Below are 19,170 nucleotides of genomic sequence, written 5' to 3' on the forward strand. Positions count from 1 at the left end.
ATTTTTACCTTCCAAAGTCCAGTCAGAAAAGGACAAGAAACTAGAAACTAATCAATGTTGTAAACCCACTAAAGACATTGAAAACTAATGAGAACTAAAAGCTTCTCTATTTCTTCAATGATAAAATGACTGCAGGAAAAATCTGCACAATACAGTATGAATGTGTATATACAATATTTATACACTTACATATTATATATTATGAGCCATACATGATATATATGTCTCTTATTATAGTTTCACTGGTTTCATCAGACTTTCTATCATTATTATGATTTTTCACCTTAGCTTTTCTGTTATCTAGAGCTTTCATCTGAAGGCTAATTACTATTTTTAATAATCTGTTCAACTCAGTAGAATTTATTGGAGTAATCTGGGTATCTTCAGTCAAGGACTACAGCAAAAAGGAGATTCAAACCAGGTACCAGCTCTATCCTCCAGGGTTCCTACTGCCTCAGGTATACATATTTCATTAGAATTCAGTTTTTTCATGTTTAAGAGGTGTGTAGGAAAGATTCTTGTCTTTTACATATTTCCACGAAGGAAAAGCCCTTGCTGACTGGGTTGTTTGTTTCCTTTCTGGACATTGTGCAGAGGGGTAGTGACTGACAGGTTGGAATTGCTGTGAAAAAGTCCTTCATTCCTTGAAGAGTCAAAACAACTTTTGAATTATCTTATTCTTAGTGAAGAGCGCCACCTTGCAGATTTAACTAAGGAACTTACAGTAACAGTTGGTACAGTAGAATGTTACTAGCACTGGAAAACTACATAAACAGAAATTACAATGTGTATATATATATATTTATCTGTATAATATATATTTATTTGTTATATTTATAAATGCTTTATGACACTCCTGTGTTCAAATAGAAAGCCATACAATGGTGAAACTACATTCAAAATTAGAATGGAAAAATGAATTAAGATTGAGAAGATTAAATGTTTAAACATTTGATGTCTTTTAACTGTTAATTTGTGTGTCTGTATGAATGCGCATCGTATAATGCGCACTTTCGCATGCAAGTTTATCAGGATGAGGTGTCAAAACCCATTTTTTAACTGCTGGCCTTTTCAGCTGTTGAACACAGCCCTTGTCAGAGGGAAGTAGTTTTGTTATTCATAAACAGCTTTGTAAAAAGCAAGAAATTAAAATTTATTTATGTAACATTTTACATTAACTTACATTAGTATTGTAACTTACAGTTCACCTCATTTTAAAAATGTTTCTTAATCTCATAATAAAATTTCATATATTTCTTCATAATGATGGGATACTTTTCAGCAACAAGTCAAAGCCAGACAGAGAGGAGTGCATAGTGAATGCATGAGCAGTGTTTGTGCTTAGGTAATGAAAAGTAAGGAGCTTAACAATGGTTGATCAGACTTGACAGCACAGTAGCAGAACTGTACATTCTGAATTTTCAGTTATAGAAAGGGAAACCACAATACCATCCCGACCAAAACATCTGTGTCATTCCCTCAACCCCTCCAGCTTTTTGTGCAGGCCCCCTAATCCTCTGTCACACCGTGACTTGTGGCGCAGTAGTAGGTAGCGCTGTCATTGGATATCAGGTTATGAATCTGCAGAGTGAATCTGTTCTCACTGGTGGCAATGGACACCTTGAAACGGTCCCTTTCATCTGCCTGGGAATACTCATTCTTCAGAAACTCTACCATTCCACCACTGTGGCCTTGCCTGTACCACTGCATGGTGTAGCTGCTCATGGAGACACCTGGAGGCATGCTGCAACCCAAGGTCACCTGGGCATCAACATTAACTATGAGGTCATGTGGGGTCTGGAGCACACCAGGGTCAGAAGAGAGACCTGTGGAGGAAGAGCAGACACGTTACATGCTAAACAACCCTCAAGACCTTCAGCCTGCACTTGGGAACTTGAGAACACTGTAAGCTCTTGTAGAAACAGGGTCACTTGTCTCTTAACATCTGCCAACACCCACAGTTAAGCTAAGAGAAAAAAGTTAAGAGCACCTAATCCAATCTCAGCTGTGCCAGTCCATCTAATATATAAACAGAAACATATGTCAAAAAGAAAATGTCATATTCTCACTTGGGGTAGTGCACAGCAAGAGGCAGAGGAACACGGCTGGTAACATGATTCCATAGGTCTTCCACTGAACCGCCTGGAGAGCAGTTGAAAGTTGGTGCAGCCTTAACAACACAGGAAGTGGGTGTCTCCTGTTACATCAATAAGGTTTGCTTTCATAGTACCTCAAAACATACGTTGGACCCATTATATATGAAGTTCTTCAAGACTGACTGCAGAGTACACAGAGACACAGATGTTTTTTGTGCGGAACATAATTTTCACTGAACTCTCCTCATTAACATTTGAAAAATAATAAAATTATTATTGATTTCTGACGCTGCCTCTGTGCCAACACTATTTCATAGTTAATCATTACTTGGTTAAAGTGAGACTTTTGAAAAACCACTATTCTGGTATGTAGCATTTGCATTCCATGTTTTTTATTGTGTATTTCTGTGTGAGGAAACTTTTAGCTCATGTCTAACCAAAATGGAAAGGATGTTGGGTCAAGAGGAGGATATAGTCCATAGATTCCATAGTCAGGCAGCTTGTGTAGATTTTTTCCTTTTTAAAATTAATTGTTTAAATAAAGTTTGATATTTGTATTTTAACAACTCTGGTTTTCCTTCATAAGTATGTCTTCAACCCTAAACCACATATGTAAAATCTAATTTTAATATACTGATGAAGAGCTGAAATCCACATTCAGCCCTGCAATGTGAGAAGGAAGACACCACAGAACGTGGACTAACCACGATATTTCAACTGTATGTTGTTGCTGGGCACAGACGTAGCTGCGAATCAGCGTGCGAGACTTGTTGCACAGAAATACACTGCGGTATCCCGCTCCTCAGGGCGTTCAATCTCCAGTGTGAACAGGGTGATACTATGCCGCTTCACTTTGTATCCAGCTTCAAAATCTTTCTCATTCTCCTCAAATCCAACTCCGTAGGAATACGCTATGAGTCTGAGACTCCAGTTTTGATCTTGTCTGTACCAAAACATGTAGTCATTATTGCTGTCGTGTTCACACGTTATTTCAAATGGGGAGCCAGCTTTCTGCAAGGCATCACGGGGTGTCTGACTGATGCTGACAGCATGTGACAAAGCTGTAAAGAGAGTGGAGAGGGGAAAGAGTACGCCAGTCATGAGAACATTTTGTAAAAATAAAAACAAACACATAAGGTTATACTACACAGGTATCAGCTAACACTTTTCTTCAAAACAACTTACAATTATTCACCCATTTAGACAGCAGTAGGGGAAGAATTTCAAGCAAGTATCTTGCTCAAGGATACTACAGGCAGAAAGAGGCATCAAACCTACAACCTTTGGACCCAAAGGCAACAGCTGTAACCACTACACTACACTGCACTCTACTCCTTGCTTGTGTGTAAGCATGTAGATATGCACACACAGCTATGACTGAATAGCTGCAGCATACAAGACCACTTTAGACTTTAGAAACATTTAGTACATTCTAACATCCCCTTACTTGTCCAAAGAAGTTGTATATTTGCCAGACAGCGTACTAATTTGTGCATGTTGCCAGTAAAGATCCTTAAAGCTGCGTTGACGCTGTGATCTTGGTGAAGCATCCCAAGCCGGAATATGGGCTTATCTTAACTCAGCCTTTATTGCCCCTCCCTGGTGACTGTAGGATAAAGGAGGTGTTACTAAAGTTGATCTGAAATACAGGGCCTCTGACTCTATTTTTCACCCTATCCGAGGGCCCACTAAATGTTGACTGAGAATAATGTAGCCTAGTTCTCCTCTATTATGTTTTTTATAAGGTTCGACTGTAGATACACAGCACTGTAAAGTACAGAAATACACTGCAGTATTTACATACCACAGCATGACGAGCAAGCTACTGTCATTGTGGCTACAGTGAATCTCCACTTGTAAAACTGGCCATCAGGAACACTGGCTGTTGAAACTGATGCCAGATAGCAATCCTATGGAATATGACAAAATAGGCAACATTAAGAAAAATATGAAGTCTGCTGTCATTCTTTTAAAAAATTATTTTATAGTTTAAAAGTCTATACTGTTGCCAAAACATCCAATATATTTGAAAATGAAAGCCCTTAATTTGTTTCTGTTCTTTAAAATAGCTAACATGGAAGCAAGAGCAGCAAAATGCAAAAAATGCAAAAATTCCCTCGAACATCATTGCAAATAACGCTGTCAGTAAACTCATAAAGAGGACTGTGGCAATGTGCTGAAATACAGAATGCATGGACAGGGTTATGCTCTGCAGTGTGGGTGGGATGTCAAGGTCCATAACTGGTTTATGCTTCCCTCTGCTGGGGCAGACTGTACATGAGATAAATACTAAAGCATGGTATTAAACATCTGATATGAAAGAACTCCTGGTATTGCTGCCCCATCTTCTATTCCATTTTAGGATAATTATTAACTAAAGCTTTAAATTTAAACCTCAGTAAGTCTGACAGTAAAGTGCACTGACCTGAAGTCAGTGGTGGACAAAGAACATTTTTTACTGTATGCCACCAACCTTTGGATGTTTTTCACACACACACACACACACACATTTTCAGAACCGCTTGTCCCATACGGGGTCGCGGGGGAACCGGAGCCTACCCGGCAACACAGGGCGTAAGGCCGGAGGGGGAAGCACCCAGGACGGGACGCCAGTCCGTCACAAGGCACCCCAAGCGGGACTCGAACCCCAGACCCACCGGAGAGTAGGACCGCGGTCCAGCCCACTGCGCCACCGCACCCCCTCTGGATGTTTTTCAATTCTTGGTAAAGGTGTTATAACAAATACATGCAGTAACTTTCAGTTTTTACATTTATACAACTACCACAACTACTGTGTAATGAAAAAGTTGGCTATAATGTGATCAGCAGAGTTTGCCTGTTTTATCAGAACTTATGGGCTGTAGAGGTGGGGAATAACAGGAAATGGAACTAACAAACTGAGCTATGGACAAAGACAAGTAAATAAGCTAGTGACCGTGGTAATGCAGTCTGCATGTAGAAAAGGAAAATTACTCTCATTCAAAAGAAAATGTTTTCTTGAAAAAGCCTTTGAACATATATTGTCTTTGTACATTAACATTGACTGGGCCTTTAGTGCTGACAATTTAAGTATAGAATAAGCGGTGAATGAGAGGGTCTACATCCTGGTTTTCCTGAAGTTCTCAAACACATTTGACTGGTGTACCCTAACACTGACTGTGTGGTTTATGGAGAAGACAATAAAATAAAGAATTTAGTACAGAAGACAAACCATGCAGTGAGGTTCAATACAGGTGTGCTGTGCTCTTGTGCAGAAACTGCTGAAGAAGTTTTTGTAGATGACGAATGTGGCTCTACACCACTGTGCAGACTGGCTGCACAGTAATAGACAGCACTGTCCTCTGACCTCAGATCAGTTATGATCAGGGAACCTTTAGAGCTCCCATCACCAGTCATGTTAAATCGGTCAAAGTTCTTTTCTTTTTCAGGTTGGGCATAATAGATATATCCAATGAGTTTCAATGCCCCCATTTCTCCAGACTGTTGGTACCACAGTATGGTGTCATAGCTGGAAATGCTGTGAGAGCAGGTGAGTTCAGCCGACTGTTTGAGACTTTTCACGATCCCAGGTGGAGACTGCTGAACATTATAGTCAACGGACTGACCTGTGAACAGAGACAGGTGCTTTATGTTGATTCCTGTACCAGTGTAGACTGAACATAAATAAATTGAGTTTGGTTCACATTTTCTTACCTATTTGCCAAAAAAATGTAACCGTGAAGAAGACAAGAGCTCTGTTGATCATCTTGATAGGATCAAACTTGTAGCACAACAGGCACGTTGTTTCATTTCTCAAGACAGAATTGAATAAGACAGCTGGCTTTGTCTGTGCTCTTTGAGGGACAAAGGGGCAGGGAGGAAGTGACATCTTCACCACATCACCATTTATCGAAACATCAGCAGTGCAAATCTTGTTGTGAATTTTATGTGGAAAAAACACAAGGTGAAGCTCCCCTTCCTGCTTTATACACCATGTAAAATAACCACTAATCATATCATTTAGTACTTTAAACTTTTAATGCAATATTCTAAGTTCAGGGAAAAGATTGCTCTGTGAGAGACTGTTATTCTGTGAAGAATGTCTTTCTGCATTTGTACTGTCCTGGGGTAGAGAAAAATATTGCTGGGACCCAACTTTAACTGAAGTTAATGAAACTAAACACATGAGTTTATGGATGAGTTAATCCTTACAACTGACAATGGTTTATTTGCACTTTCATTTTCTCAGATTTACTGATATGCTTTTTTATTGTTAAAAATGCAGAAAAAACCTAATTCTAGTGTGAGGTGACTCATACAAGGGGTGCAATTGCGATTCACTAAACCATTGGCAAACATTACATGTTAATTCCACTTATGAGTCAGAATATTATAATTGTTAGAGATTCTCATGTTTTGATGTCAAATCTGAAGTGTCAGGTATGAAAAGTAATGGTCTAACAATGAAAAGAGTCAAATAAGTGTTGAATGAGAAGAACTACGTCCTGGATTTCCTGCATCCTGTTTTTGTGGTGTCTTACTGTAGATACACAGCACTGTGTTTACTGGCTGCACAGAAATACACTGCAGTGTCTGCAGCAGTCAGGTTTTCAAAGATGAGGGAGCCTTTCTCTTCTGATGTTCTTGTCATTGTGAACCGTGTACTGAAATTCTCTTCATAGTTGGGACTGACTGTGCTGTATCCATAACTGATCAAATCTAGAGCTGTACTGTCCTTCCCCTGTTTATACCAAAGCATAAAGTCATAGTTCTTGTCATCATGGCTGCAATGAATCTCTGCTTTTTCTTCTACTTTGGAGGTGAGAAACTTTGGCTGCTGAAATTTGATTCCAGTTGTGAGACCTGTGGGCACACAGAAACAGACATACTGTGTTGAACTGCAATAATTGACTTAGAAAAGTGCACTGAATTAACAGAAAGATTTCTCAGACATCAAACGTGAAGCTTGCAAAATCATTAATCAGAGTACAACATATGTATTTATCCATGACATCTTACATGGAAGCAAGAATATTAAAAAGCCACATGTTCTTGTATCTCGGAGCATCATCACTGAGCAGTCTGTGAATGAAGTCCTCAATGAGGCTGCATTGCTGCATCAAAGAACATCATCAGCCCTCACATGCAGTGCATTGTGGGTAGAATTTTATTTCAGTGGTGCAAATTCCTCATGATAACTGGATTCTACTTCCCTCTGCTGGAGCAAAACAGTCCTGGGTTTTTACATGGGATGAGTGATTTTAGAGTAAAGGAATGATGAAGACACACACATGTGACTGTAAGAGGGAATTAAACAAACCAAATGAAAAATTTCCAAAGTACCAAAACTCAATCCACATTTACTGTATTTTGTACACATTTCATGAATTTTTCAAGAAGTGTATCTTGAGCTCCATAAAGAATGAAAAACTGTGTATGACACTAAAAATGAATGCAGTGATGAAGAAATGCAAGATGTGATAATAATGATCTTTTCCTATATTCCTATATAAATGTAATATTGTCGTTTCGGTGTCCTTCATAGGAGAAATTGACACTTATCGTTTTAACTGAAGAAAAAGTAGCCTGGAAAGAGGGCTATGTCCGCAATGAACGGCTGTGTTCTCTCCTTTAGAACCTTTTTCCAAGCCACCTTCATTGGTATATTTTGACTGAGTGCGTGAGAGAGTAACTTTGATCGGCCTGCAATTAGACAGGGATGACAAGTCATCCTGTGTTGTGTGATCGAAAATCATTTTCTTAATATAGTTCTGAGACACATTTCACTGGTGTACCCTAACATTGACTGTGTGGTCTGTGGAGAAGACAATAAAATAAAGAATTTAGTACAGAAGACAAACCATGCAGTGAGGTTCAATACAGGTGTGCTGTGCTCTTGTGCAGAAACTGCTGAAGGAGTTTTTGTAGATGACGAATGTGGCTCTGCACCACTGTGCAGACTGGCTGCACAGTAATAGACAGCACTGTCCTCTGACCTCAGATCAGTAATGATCAGAGAACCTTTAGCTCTCCCATCACCAGTCATGTTAAATCGGTCAAAGTTCTTTTCTTTTTCAGGTTGGGTATAATAGATATATCCAATGAGTTTCAATGCCCCCATTCCTCCAGACTGTTGGTACCATAGTATGGTGTTATAGTTAGGAATGCTGTGAGAGCAGGTGAGTTCAGCAGACTGTGTGAGGCTTTTCACGATCCCAGGAGGAGACTGCTGAACATTATAGTCAACGGACTGACCTGTGAACAGAGACAGGTGCTTTATGTTGATTCCTGTACCAGTGTAGACTGAACATAAATAAATTGAGTTTGGTTCACATTTTCTTACCTATTTGCCAAAAAAATGTAACCGTGAAGAAGACAAGAGCTCTGTTGATCATCCTGATCATCAAGACAGAATTGAATAAGACAGCTGGCTTTGTCTGTGCTCCTTGAGGGACAAAGGGGCAGGGAGGAAGTGACATCTTCACCACATCACCATTTATCGAAACATCAGCAGTGCAAATCTTGTTGTGAATTTTATGTGGAAAAAAACACAAGGTGAAGCTCCCTTTCCTGCTTCATGCACCATATGAAATAACCACTAATCATATCATTTAGTACTAAAACTTTTAATGTAATATGCTAAGCATGGGGAAATGTTGCACCACAATAATGATCTTGCCTGTAAGCAGTTTCAGAGTAGTGTGAAGTGTGTCAGTTCTCTTTGTGTTTTGCTTAGTGTCCTCTGAGTTTCCTACTTTCTTCCCACAGTCTAAAAAAATGCTGTTCCGGTGAATAAATGCCTCAAATATGGCCTTATATTGTAATAGTGTGAGAGAATGTTTCAGCTGTTATGAGCGTTTCTCTGTGAGAGACTGGTATTCTGTGAAGAATGTCTTTTTGCGTTCGCACTGTCCTGCGGTACATAGAAGTATTGCTGGGACCCAACTTTAACTGAAGTTAATGAAACTAAACAGATGAGTTTATGGATGAGTTAATCCTTATAACTGACAGAATGGTTTATTTGCATTTTCATTTTCTCAGATTTACTGATATCCCTTTTTATTGTCAAAAATGCAAAAAACTTAATTCTAGTGTGAGGTGACTCATACAAGGGATGCAATTTCAATTCACTAAACCATTGACAAACATTACATGTGTCAAGTCCTCGTCAGCCAGCACATTGGCGACACCTGCTGCCCCCTGATGGGATAGCGGATAAAAGGGAAAGCCGAGGAGCTCTCAGTGCTGAACCTTACTTTGAGCAACTGCTGCTTCCGACCGACCTGTGTTTCCTGCGGCTCTCTTTCTCCAACTACCGACCTACTGCTTGCTTGTTTCTCAACTTCGATTCCTGTCTGACCCCCTCAACCATGTTCGCCGATTGCCTGACCTTTGCATGTCCCTCGACCACTCTTTTTGTCTACTCCTTGTTTTCCTCAATAAACGGAAAACACCGTCTGGACTTGAGTCCGCCGTCCTCCCGCAACCACGACCATGACAGAAGGTTCCTCCTTTCTTCCGGACTCAGCAGACGTTCTGCAGATGCGGAATGCTCTCGCTTTGCAAGACTCGCTTCTCGATGCACACACTCATTCCCTGAGACGGCTGGAGAAGACACTCAACGGGCTGATCAATGCACTCCAAGCCGGCCGGCTTCTCCAACCCACCGAGGCAGCTGATCACGTTACCCCCGAAGTGCGCACATCCCCTGCACCATCTGATGCCTCTCTCCCAGGTATGCACATCGCCACCCCAGAGAGGTACAATAGCACAACCGAACAGTGTCAGGGGTTCTTGATGCAGTGAAAACTGGTGTTCGCCTCTTCACCCCAAATGTACCAAGCCGATGAGGTAAAGATTGCATTCGTGGTGGCTCACACCCGAGGATAACCTACGCCGCCTTTCGAGGGAAGTTCGAGATGGTGTTTGATCGCCCTTACGCTGGTCTTTCAGCCGGCGATCCAAGCAGAGCTGGCTTATCGGGGGGGATTGAAGGTTTGACCGGTTCGTGGAGTCAGCTGTTGCCATTGACAACCTCGGCAGTGACCGAGTCCCACGGGTAAGCCCGGCCTCCCCTTCCTTCTCATGGTGTGGTGACAACACAAACCCTGGGCAGGAGAGCACGAGCGACCTTGATCCCGAGGTGGGAGAGCGTCGCCGGTTAGGCCACCTATGCAACTACTATGGCTCCCCGGGACACAACCTCTCGACCTGTCCAGCATGGCCATTTCAGGGAGACCCCAGCATACACAAGGTGAGCCCTGGGGGCTAGAGAGGCCACATGACGATACCCGTCTGGATAGCCTGGGAGGGGCACTGGGTACGGGTCAACGTTTTGGTCGATTCCGGCGTGGCCGGATGTTTAATGGACTGGGGGTTCGTGAACATTCATCATGTCTCTCGCCAGGCTTGTGAAGTCCGATCGCAAGTGAGTGCCCTGGATGGTCAACCCCTTGGTTCAAGAGTGGTGGACACGGGCACCCTCCCAGTTCGAGTCGGGGTTGGAGCGTGTCATCAAGAAGACCTAACCTTCTTTTTGGTCCAGGCTCCTGGTACTCTAATCATTTTAGGTGTCCCATGGCTGGTGCGCCACGGGCCATCTCCCACTGGAGCACCAGAGAGCTGGTGGCCTGGGGAGACAAGTGTCGCACTTCCTGCCTGATGCTCCAATGCCGTGCAACCTCTGTTGAGGGTCTCAAAGACCATCCCCTGCTGGAGGTGCCCCCAGAGAATGAGGACTTGCAGGAGGTCTTCAGCAAGGCCCAAGAGACGGAGTTGCCCCCGCACAGACCCTGGGATTGCGCGATCGACCTCCTGCTGGGCACAACACCCCCCCCCGGGGCCGGGTCTACCCCCGTCCTTGCCAGGGCAGGAGGCGAGGCACAAGTACATCACTGAGGACTCACCAGGCCCTCCACCTCACCAGCCTCCTCCAGGTTCTTTTTCGTGAGTAAGAAGGACAGGGGGGCTACGACCTTGCATTGATTATCTGGGCTTGAATGTCATCACCGTGAAATATCCACACCCTTTGCACCTGATCACTTTTGCTTTGGAGATCAAACATGGTTCTACCATTTTCACAAAACTTGATCTCCGCAGCATGTACAATCTGATCCAGGTCCGCAAGGGGGATGAGTGGAAGACGGCATTTTCTACTTCTCTAGGGCATTATGAATACTGGGTAATGCCGTTTAGCCTGGCAAACACTCCCTCCATCTTCCAGGCCTTTGTGAACCACGTGCTGGGGAATTACATCAACCGCTTTGTAACTGTCTAGTTGGACGACATCCTAATCTTCTCCAGGACCCAAGAGGAGCATGTCCAACAGGTATGGGCAGTGTTACAGCAACAACTCCTAAACTGATTGTATGCCAAGGGGGAGAAGTACTTGTTTCACCAGAGCCAGGTCTCATTCCTGGGCTATATCCTGAGCCGGGAGGGGTAGCCATGGACCTGCGGAAAGTCAGATCGGTGATGGCATGGCCTTGACCTACCTTAGTGAAGGCCCTCCAGCACTTCCTTAAGTTCGTGAACTTCTACCGTAGCTTAATCCGAGGTTTCACTACTCTGGCGGCCCCCCTCATCGCTCTCACTACGAGTAAGGAGCGGCGACTCCACTGGGGTGAGGCTGCAGAGAGGGCTTTTCAGGACCTGAAGAATCGGTTTACCTTGGCCCCAGTGCTGAAGCATCCGGATGTCTCCTTACCCTTCATGGTGGAGGTTGACACCTCCTCCGTCAGTGTCGGGGCCGTTCTATCCCAACGGCAAGGAGATCCATCCAAATTGTTCCCCTGCGCGTTCTTCTCCTGGAATATGACTCCGGCCGAATGCAATTATGATATCGGGAACCGAGAGCTCCTTGCAGTCAAGCTAGCGCTCAAGGAGTGGTGTCACTAGCTCGAGGGGGCCACGCATCCCTTCCTTGTGCTCACCAACCACCGAAACCTGGAGTACCTCGAGAAAGCCCGCCGGCTAAATGCCCGGCAGGCCCGGTGAGCTCTTTTTTTTTTTTTACCCAATTCAATTTTAGTCTCCTATCTCCCCAGCTCCAAAAACACCAAGGTAGAAGCCCTATCCTAGATCTACGATTCCTAACCTGTGCAGAGGCCCCCGGAAGGAATCCTTCCCAAGGGGTGTGTCATGGGCCCCATCAGGTGGCAGCTCCTCCAGGACCTGCAGGCAGCCCAAGCCTCCGAGGCCGAACCTCCGAGAAAGCCCGCAGGGAACGAATATGTGCCATGCCGACTTCGGGCCTCCCTGATACAATGGGCTCACAAGGCCCCCCAGACGGGGCATCGGGAGACCTGGTGCATGCTCTCTCTCTTGCAGGGTCGGTTCTGGTGGCCCTTGATGGCCGATGACATGAAAGACTACGTACAGGCCTGTGCCATGTGTGCCCAGTCCTGGACTCCTTTGGAAAAACCAGCTGGTCTTCTGGAACCACTGCCCGTGCCATCCCGGCCCTGGATCCATATCACAGTGAACTTCCTGGTCAACCTGCCCGCTTTGGAGAGTAAAATGGTAGTGTTCACGATGATCGACCGTTTTTCCAAAGTGTGCAGGCTGATTCCGTTACCTAAGATCCCAACTGCCGTGGTCCGCTTTCAGCAGGTCTTTTGTCTGTATGGGCTGCCGGAGGATATCGTGTCCAACCTGAGATCGCAGTTCATCTCCCGGGTATGGAAGGCCTTCTGGGGGAGACTGGGGGTCAACGGAAGCCTCACGTCAGGATACCAACCGCAGGCTAACGGCCAGGTGGAGCGGTTACAACAAGATGTGGCCAGGTACCTCCGTGATTATTGCTCTCAAAGACAGAACGAATAGGCTCGGTATCTCCCCTGGGCTGAGTATGCCCATAATGCCACTTCACACTCTGCCACAGGACTCTCTCCCTTTCAATCCATATTAGGCTATCAACCGGCCTTGTTCCCAGGTGAGACCGCCCAGAGCCAGATTCTGGCAATGGAGGCCAGGCACCAGGACAGTGGGAGAGTATGGCAGATGGTGCGGACCCACCTGTGCCAAAGCTCGAAGAGGTACAAACAACAGGCAGACTGGCACCGAAGCACTCTCTCCTTTTTACTCTGCCAGTGAGTGTGGCTATCAACGCGGGATCTCCGCATGAAGGTCCTGTTGAAGAAACTCAGACCTCGCTACATCGGCCTGTTCAAAGTCCTACGACAGGTGACTCCCATTACGTATCGGCTTCAGCTGCCTCCGGACCTTCATGTGCACCCTACCTTCCATGTGTCCCTCCTTAAGCCCTGTGGGGTCTTGCTACACCAACCTGCAGTCGCCACGGCTCTGACCCCTCCGGTGCAAGTTGACCGGGACTGGACCTACAACGTTCAGGCCCTGCTGGATTTTTGTCAGCGACACGGACGACTGCAGTACCTCGTGGACAGGGAGAGCTACGGTCCAGAAGAGCAGTCCTGGGTAGGTGCATCCGACATCTTGGACCCTGAAATGATCACTGTCTTCCACAAGGACCATCCTGAGCGACCGGCCTCTTGTCCCCGGGGGTGCCTGCCTTCCAGACCTAGGGCTTCTTTGAGCCGCCCGTCGGGGTGGGGTTCTCTCATGTCCTTGTCAGCCAGCACATCGGCAACACCTGTTGCCCCCTGATGGAATAGAGGATAAAAGGGAAAGCCGAGAAGCTATCAATGCGGAACCTCACTTTGAGCAACCGCTGCTTCATACTGACCTGTGTTTCTTGCGTCTCTCTTTCTCCAACTACCAACCTACGACTTGCCTGTTTCTCGACTTTGATTCCTGTCTCGCCCCCTCAACTATGTTTGCTGATTGCTTGACCTTTGCATGTTCCTCGACCACTCTTTTTGTCTGCTCCTTCTTTTCCTCAATAAATGAAAAACACCGTCTGCACCTGAGTCTGCCGTCCTCCCACGACCATGACAACATGTTAATTCCACTTATGAGTCAGAATATTTTAATTGTTAGAGATTCTCATGTTTTGATGTCAAATCAGAAGTACCAGGTATGAAAAGTAATGGTCTAACAATACACACACAAACACACGTTTTCAGAACCGCTTGTCCCATACGGGGTTGCGGGGAACCGGAGCCTACCCGGCAACACAGGGTGTAAGGCCGGAGGGGGAGGGGACACACCCAGGACCAGACGCCAGTCTGTCGCAAGGTACCCCAAGTGGGACTTAAACCCCAGACCCACCGGACAGCAGGACTGTGGTCCAACCCACTGTGCCACCGCACCCCCCTAGGTCTAACAGTATAAAGAGTGAAAATAAATGGTGAATGAGAAGGTCTACATCCTGGTTTTCCTGAAGTTCTCAAACACATTTGACTGGTGTACCCTAACACTGACTGTGTGGTTTGTGGAGAAGACAATAAAATAAAGAACTTAGCATAGAAGACAAACCATGCAGTGAGATTCAAGACAGGTGTGCTGTGCTCTTGTGTAGAAACTGCTGAAGGAGTTTTTGTAGATGACGAATGTGGCTCTACACCACTGTGCAGACTGGCTGCACAGTAATAGACAGCACTGTCCCCTGACCTCAGATCAGTTATGATCAGAGAACCTTTAGAGCTCCCATCACCAGCCATGTTAAATCGGTCAAAGTTCTTTTCTTTTACAGGTTCTGAGTTAGAAAACACATATCCAATGAGTTTCAACGGCCCCATTCCTCCAGACTGTTGGTACCACAGTATAGTGTCATAGCTGGAAATGCTGTGAGAGCAGGTGAGTTCAGCAGACTGTGTGAGACTTTTCACGATCCCAGGAGGAGACTGCTGAACATTATAGTCAACAGACTGACCTGTGAACAGAGAGAGGAAGGATTTTATAATCACATCACAATGTAATGTGATCACAGAGAAATACAATGAATTCACTTTGGGAAAACATGAGTTCTTATTGCACATCTTCTCACCTACTTGCCAGAATAGCGAGGCTGTAAGGAGGAGAACAGCTCTCATGGTCTCAGTAGAATGCAAGCCAGAGCCATACATGTTTACCTTCGGTAGAGTGGGGGTGGTGACACTCTCTGTGCTCTTGAAAGATTCTTCAATGCCCAGTGAGGAAGTGACATCATCACAGCAAATATACTGACCAATCTGCACATCATCATATATTTATAAATGCCTGTATTACATTGATACATGTGTCATTCCGTTTGGTTTAGTCTTCCTGTTGTGGCTGCATTTTACCACATGGTGACATCAAATCAGATTTAGAAATAACGGTCTAACGGAAAAACAAATGAAAAAAGTGTTGCATGAGAAGAACTACGTCCTGGATTTCCTACATCCTGTTTTTGTGGTGTCTTACTGTAGATACACAGCACTGTGTTTACTGGCTGCACAGAAATACACTGCAGTGTCTGCAGCAGTCAGGTTTTCGATGATGAGGGAGCCTTTCTCAGCTGCTGTTCTTGCCAGTGTGAACCGTGTACTGAAATTCTCCTCATAGCTGGGACTGCCTGTATTGTATCCATAACCGATCAGATCTAGAGCTGTACTATCCTTCCCTTGCTTATACCAAAGCATAAAGTCATAGTTCTTGTCATCATGGCTGCAATGAATCTCTGCTTTTTCTTCTACTTTGGAGGTGAGAAACTTTGGCTGCTGAAATTTGATTCCAGTTGTGAGACCTGTGGGCACACAGAAACAGACATACTGTGTTGAACTGCAATAATTGACTTAGAAAAGTGCACTGAATTAACAGAAAGATTTCTCAGACATCAAACGTGAAGCTTGCAAAATCATTAATCAGAGTACAACATATGTATTTATCCATGACATCTTACATGGAAGCAAGAATATTAAAAAGCCACATGTTCTTGTATCTCGGAGCATCATCACTGAGCAGTCTGTGAATGAAGTCCTCAATGAGGCTGCATTGCTGCATCAAAGAACATCATCAGCCCTCACATGCAGTGCATTGTGGGTAGAATTTTATTTCAGTGGTGCAAATTCCTCATGATAACTGGATTCTACTTCCCTCTGCTGGAGATAAACAGCCCTGGGCTTTTACATGAGATGAATAATACTAGAGTAAAGGAAAATGGAAGACTCACATATATGACTGTAGGAGGGAATTAAACAAACCAAATGAAAAATTTCCACAGTATCAAAACTCAGTCCACATTTACTTTATTTTGTACACACTTCATGAATTTCTCAAGGAGAGTAACTTGAGCTCCAAAAAGCTTGAAAAACTGTGTATGACACAAATAATGACTGCAGTGATGAGCATGTGATCGAAGATGTGGTAATAATAATCTCTTCCTATACTCCTATATAAATGCAATATTGTTGTTTCGGTGTCCTTCATAGGAGAAATTGACACTTATCGTTTTAATTGAAGAAAAAGTAGCCTGGAAAGAGGGCTATGTCCGCAATGAACGGCTGTGTTCTCTCCTTTAGAGCCTTTTTCCAAGCCACCTTCACTGGTAGGGGGGGTGTGGTGGCGCAGTGGGTTGGACCACAGTCCTGCTTTCCGGTGGGCCTGGGGTTCGAGTCCCGCTTGGGGTGCCTTGTGACGGACCGGCGTCCCGTCCTGGGTGTGTTCCCTCCCCCTCCGGCCTTGCGCCCTGTGTTACCGGGTAGGCTCCGTATGGGACAAGCGGTTCTGAAAATGAATGAAAAAAGCCTTCACTGGTATATTTTGACTGAGTGTGTGAGAGAGTAACTTTGATCGGCCTGCAATTAGACAGGGAGGACAAGTCATCCTGTGTTGTGTGATCGAAAATCATCAAAATTAATTTCTTAATATAGTTCTCAGACACATTTCGCTGGTGTACCCTAACACTGACTGTGTGGTTTGTGGAGAAGAGAATAAAATAAAGAATTTAGTACAGAAGACAAACCATGCAGTGAGGTTCAATACAGGTGTGCTGTGCTCTTGTGCAGAAACTGCTGAAGGAGTTTTTGTAGATGACGAATGTGGCTCTGCACCACTGTGCAGACTGGCTGCACAGTAATAGACAGCACTGTCCTCTGACCTCAGATCAGTTATGATCAGAGAACCTTTAGAGCTCCCATCACCAGTCATGCTAAATCGGTCAAAGTTCTTTTCTTTTTCAGGTTGGTCAGTGAAGATATATCCGATGAGTTTCAATGCCCCCATTTCTCCAGACTGTTGGTACCACAGTATGGTGTTATAGTTAGGAATGCTGTGAGAGCAGGTGAGTTCAGCAGACTGTGTGAGGCTTTTCACGATCCCAGGAGGAGACTGCTGAACATTATAGTCAACGGACTGACCTGTGAACAGAGAGAGGAAGGATTTTATAATCACATCACAATGTAGTCTGATCACAAAGAAATACAATGAATTCACTTTGGTAAAACATGGGTTCTTATTGCACATCTTCTCACCTACTTGCCAGAACAGCGAGGCTGTAAGGAGGAGAACAGCTCTCATGGTCTCAGTAGAATGCAAGCCAGAGCCATACATGTTTACCCTCAGTAGAGTGGGGGTGGTGACACTCTCTGTGCTCTCGAAAGATTCTTCAATGCCCAGTTAGGAAGTGACATCATCACAGCAAATATATTGACCAATCTGCACATCATCATATATTTATAAATGGCTGTATTACATTGACACATGTACCTTTAGCTTTATTCATTTAGCAGATGCTTTTGTCCAAAGCGACTTACATCTCAGCAGAAGTACAGGGAATGTGTCACTCCGTTTCGTTTAGTGTTTCTGTTGTGGCTGCATTTTACCACATGGTGACATCAGATCAGATTTAGAAATAACGGTCTAACGGAAAAACAAATGAAATAAGTGTTGCATGAGAAGAACTACGTCCTGGTTTTCCTGCATCACGTTTTTGTGGTCTCTCACTGTAGATACACAGCACTGTGTTTACTGGCTGCACAGAAATACACTGCAGTGTCTGCAGCAGTCAGGTTTTCGATGATGAGGGAGCCTTTCTCAGCTGCTGTTCTTGCCAGTGTGAACCGTGTACTGAAATTCTCCTCATAGCTGGGATTGCCTGTGCTGTATCCATAACCAATCAGATCTGGAGCTGTACTGTCCTTCCCCTGTTTATACCACAGCATTACGAGCAAGCTACTGTCATCGTGGCTGCAGTGGATCTCTACTTTTTCTTTTACTTTGAAGGTGAGAACCTCCGGCTGCTGAAATTTGACCCCAGTTGTGAGACCTGAGGACACACAGAATTTGACATATTTTATTCAAGCGTGCGGCAAACTTTCACTTATAAAAATTCTCTGACTTACAGAAAAGGTTTCTCAGAAAAGAAGACCAAAATATCAAAAATCACAGTATCTGTATTTATCCACATCGTACATGGAAGCAGGAGTAAGAAAAAGCAACAAGTTCTTGCATCTCCGAGCATCATCACTGAGCAGTCTGTGAATGAACTCCTTAATGAGACTGAATCACTGTATCAAAGAACATCATCAGCCCTCACACGCGGTGCAAAGTGGGTAGAATTTACATCACTAGGACAAATTCCTCATGATAACTGGATTCTGCTTCCCTCTGCTGGACATAAATAGTCCTGGATTTTTACATGAGATAAATGTCTTCTGCACTCTGGTGGCACAGCCCACATAACTGTACGGTCATTGCTTTACTCTGCAGATGAAGGGAATGAAACAACTCAGATGAAAACATCCAAAATATCATATGTCCCCCCATGTTTGCATTCTTTACATTTATGCACCTTTACATTAACATACATTATAATATTTCTTTCAAGGAGGACAGCCTCATCAGTGTTTTACATATTGCTTCATACCATATTGGACATATCTCAAATCCTATGTCACCACATTAGGATGGGATTTGCAGCCCACTGGTGCTTGAAGCCCCAGAGGTGTATTTTTCTCCACGTTTTTGCATTTGGGATTTTTCATTTCCCTCTTCTCTGCTTCCTGCTTGTTTGTCATAGTCAATTATAGCTGCTGCCTCTCTGTCTATATAATATTGTATCATTTCTTTGACCATTGTTCAGTGTTCCATGTCACTCTAGTGAGAAGATTGCTTTATAAAAATAATTTCCATTGAATTGAGTGCATTTTTTATCATTTTGAGGTGACAATAACAGAAATGTTAAAGGTCACTTCAACACACCTGACTCCATCTT

At 44.1% G+C, this 19,170-nt stretch overlaps 1 gene segment (V, D, J or C); it reads right to left on the reverse strand.

The window, feature by feature from the left end:
- Positions 1-1,509: 1,509 nt before the first annotated feature.
- On the reverse strand, positions 1,510-2,115 carry LOC114912312 (Ig heavy chain V region HC-3-like). The segment is given in 2 exon segments: positions 1,510-1,826; positions 2,070-2,115. Coding segments are annotated over 2 exon segments (363 nt in total).
- Positions 2,116-19,170: the final 17,055 nt, after the last annotated feature.

Source organism: Scleropages formosus, chromosome 15, assembly GCF_900964775.1.
Source record: "Scleropages formosus chromosome 15, fSclFor1.1, whole genome shotgun sequence".
In the NCBI taxonomy this organism is placed as follows: Eukaryota; Metazoa; Chordata; class Actinopteri; order Osteoglossiformes; family Osteoglossidae; genus Scleropages; species Scleropages formosus.